The following is a 2,683-nucleotide window of genomic DNA, read 5'->3' as shown; positions in this document are numbered from 1 at the left end:
GAAGTCCCTTAGTGGTAGCTAATTTAGGTTATACCATAGACACTTTGAATTTCATACAAAACCTTTTCTTCATTGTGTTGAATATGTAAGATTATGTGTTAACTAAGGTTTCTTTCTCCTGCTTCAATTGTAAGTGCAGATGAAATGCATTGAATGCTTGTAAAAATTTGTGGTGATAATGCTCCAACTGATAAATCACATAGACAATGCTTTCGACGTTTTAAGAATGGTGATTTTTCTTTTTTAAAATTATATTTAAAGTTTATCATTTTCCTGTTGCAAATAAAAGCAACTACAGTGTAAATAAATTAACGTAACTTAATGATATTCCAAAATATCCTGTCCAAATCTTGCTTTCGACGTCTCTCCGAAAAATCAGCAGATCAGGGATTATTCCTCGTGTAAAAACGGCGGTGGTGGGGGAACGCCATCAGCCAGCTTAGCCTTTATCCTCTCCTTCAGTTTGGTGCAGGATTTCGCATCCTTAATTTCGCTCTCAGGACAATGGAGTTGCGTCTGTACGAATAGGCAGTGCGCTAGTTTTATGCCGGATGGATTACAGCTGGTTTCATCCTCTGGATCCCTGCTTTCAGTCGCATTTTTAGCCTCGTCGATGCAGGTTTCTATTACTGCGTCTTGGAACTCTGCGAACCAGGGGTCCTTGGTGAAGCTTTGCTTCACGAAATCACCGAACGCTGCTTCCTTCACATCCCCGTTGGTGTCCAGCTGTAACAGAAGGGTTAGTAGAGGCAGCACTAGTAAATGAATCACTTTCAAAATCTTCTGATAATCGTAGTATGCCTTGAGGAGAAAGTATAATGCTTGCGACGAGCTAATTATCAGAGGTATCAGGAATAGTTTTTGAAATTTGAGCAAGTTGAATAAAAATATGGAAAACGCCTTAAATTCGTAACAAAATGACTCAGATAGTCGAGTAAACTTCCGGATATGATGAATTGAAAACGGTATCAATTAAAACAAATGCTGATTGTTGTTTTGAACACCGAAATAATTAGTCACATCAGTTACTTCTTGAGGAATAGAAATAATGAAGTAAATACAGGAAGCGACCTATTTACAATTATCATGGCATTCAACGAAAACCTTGACTGGGATACTCACAACGTCGTTCTTTTGTCCAACGCACTGCATGACACACTGCGAAAAAAATTGGGAATTAATAATGGAGCCTCTGTCGATTTTCATTAAAGCTACTCACAACCATATCCCTTTTGTGCTTCTCGATGTTCTCGCATCGGAAAGGATCCATACCTCTCTGTTCTTTGTCCTTGCCGAGAACCTGTTTGAAACATTCCCGCTTTATTTCCTTCTCCTTCTCGTGTAGCTCTTCCATAGAAGTTTCCGCGCAGCAGAGTCTTTTTCTTCTGTATTTGCACTTGTCGGGGAGAACGGCTTCCTCGTCCCTTTTAAAACGGAGTTTTGGTATGGGTACATCGAACTGGCTGTAGTAATCCAATTCGTCGGCTAAATATTCATCTGAAATCAAATAAGAACTCTGTGGAATGAGGGTAAAATCAATATTACTACCTTAAAATGAAATGGATGGTTAGGACTAGTTTATCCGGATAAAACTACTTCTGTAGTTCATTTATAAGAAGATATATAACTAGATGAAATTTGTTACAACAATATGATAATCATTCTCTTTTCCCAATGTGTTTTTATGAGGAAAAGCATTGAAATGATAAAATGGAAAAGCCGGTATAATCCAATAGAATTCCACATATTATATGCTCGAAATTGAAGCTTATCCAACAATGATTTCGATGGTATATTGAAACGAAATTTTTTATTGACTTTCAGCAATAGAAATTATACTGCAATCGAACAAATACTCACTGAAATCCGAATTGCTGTAATCGTAAGCCGTTGCAGCGCAAAGGACGACTGCCACAACTCCGAACCTGACCACTTTATTCATGTCTGCAAGAGCCCTATATTGAACTAGACATTGAACCCGCACTCCAAGCTATATATACCGCGCTTCTTCATCAATTTACCGTAAATCCCACGTGGTATTCAATTTGCCTGCATGACTAGTGCAGATTATGCTTGATTACACATTTTTCAACGATTAAAAACTTATTAACATTTCTAATCGCTTGGGCTCTATTCAATTCTCTAATGGATAAAGAACAATAGGTTCGATTCCAGTTAGGTTATCGATTATATATCTTGAAATTTCACGATTAAACCCTGCTGTTTTCATCCTTGGAGTGCACCGGCATAATTTTCATATTTAAATATGGTATAAAATACGTAGGTATCCAAATTAAGTGCTTAGTACCGTAAAAAACAGTACCATTTTACCATTCTCATTACAGAAATCGATAGAATGGACTCAACTTCTTTGTTACTATTGTAGGCATTCTACTTTGTTTTTCTTTAGTATAAAACTTTGAGTCAAATGCTGTGAAACGACGTTATGAAATATCAATCCAAAGTTTTCATGTGTATCTAAGCCAGAAAATGTGTTACAGCCCTGTATATGATAACAGCATAGGCTCCTACCTTTCACACTGTAGAATGATGAAGTTTACTGGGTTAGACACTGGTGTGAAATTACGGTTGAAAAAACAATAAGTGTTCTGGGGAAAATACGTCGATAATGCATTTGAAATAACCCACTGTTTGTAATTTTTTCATTATGTAATCTTTATTA

At 36.9% G+C, this 2,683-nt stretch overlaps 1 protein-coding gene across 1 annotated transcript; it reads right to left on the bottom strand.

The window, feature by feature from the left end:
• Positions 1-253: 253 nt before the first annotated feature.
• On the bottom strand, positions 254-2,009 carry LOC123311252. Its single transcript, XM_044895102.1, has 4 exons — positions 1,861-2,009; positions 1,220-1,497; positions 1,123-1,158; positions 254-726 (listed from the first exon to the last, which is right to left on the bottom strand). The coding sequence occupies exons 1-4, from the start codon at positions 1,940-1,942 to the stop codon at positions 391-393; spliced, it is 732 nt and encodes a 243-aa protein (XP_044751037.1). The 5' UTR covers positions 1,943-2,009; the 3' UTR covers positions 254-390.
• Positions 2,010-2,683: the final 674 nt, after the last annotated feature.

The sequence above is a fragment of the Coccinella septempunctata genome, chromosome 4, assembly GCF_907165205.1.
Source record: "Coccinella septempunctata chromosome 4, icCocSept1.1, whole genome shotgun sequence".
In the NCBI taxonomy this organism is placed as follows: domain Eukaryota; kingdom Metazoa; phylum Arthropoda; class Insecta; order Coleoptera; family Coccinellidae; genus Coccinella; species Coccinella septempunctata.
This window is presented reverse-complemented; position numbering and strand designations above follow the sequence as displayed.

What these genes read in the sequence shown, in the direction of transcription:
- LOC123311252 (XM_044895102.1), bottom strand. Translation starts at nt 1,942, where the DNA reads ATGAATAAAGTGGTCAGGTTCGGAGTTGTGGCAGTCGTCCTTTGCGCT. An exon ending in AGCACAAAAGGGATATGGTT is followed by an intron (nt 1,159 to 1,219) that starts GTGAGTAGCTTT and finishes TTTTTTTCGCAG; the next exon opens with TGTGTCATGCAGTGCGTTGG. An exon ending in TTGGACAAAAGAACGACGTT is followed by an intron (nt 727 to 1,122) that starts GTGAGTATCCCA and finishes CTTCTGTTACAG; the next exon opens with CTGGACACCAACGGGGATGT.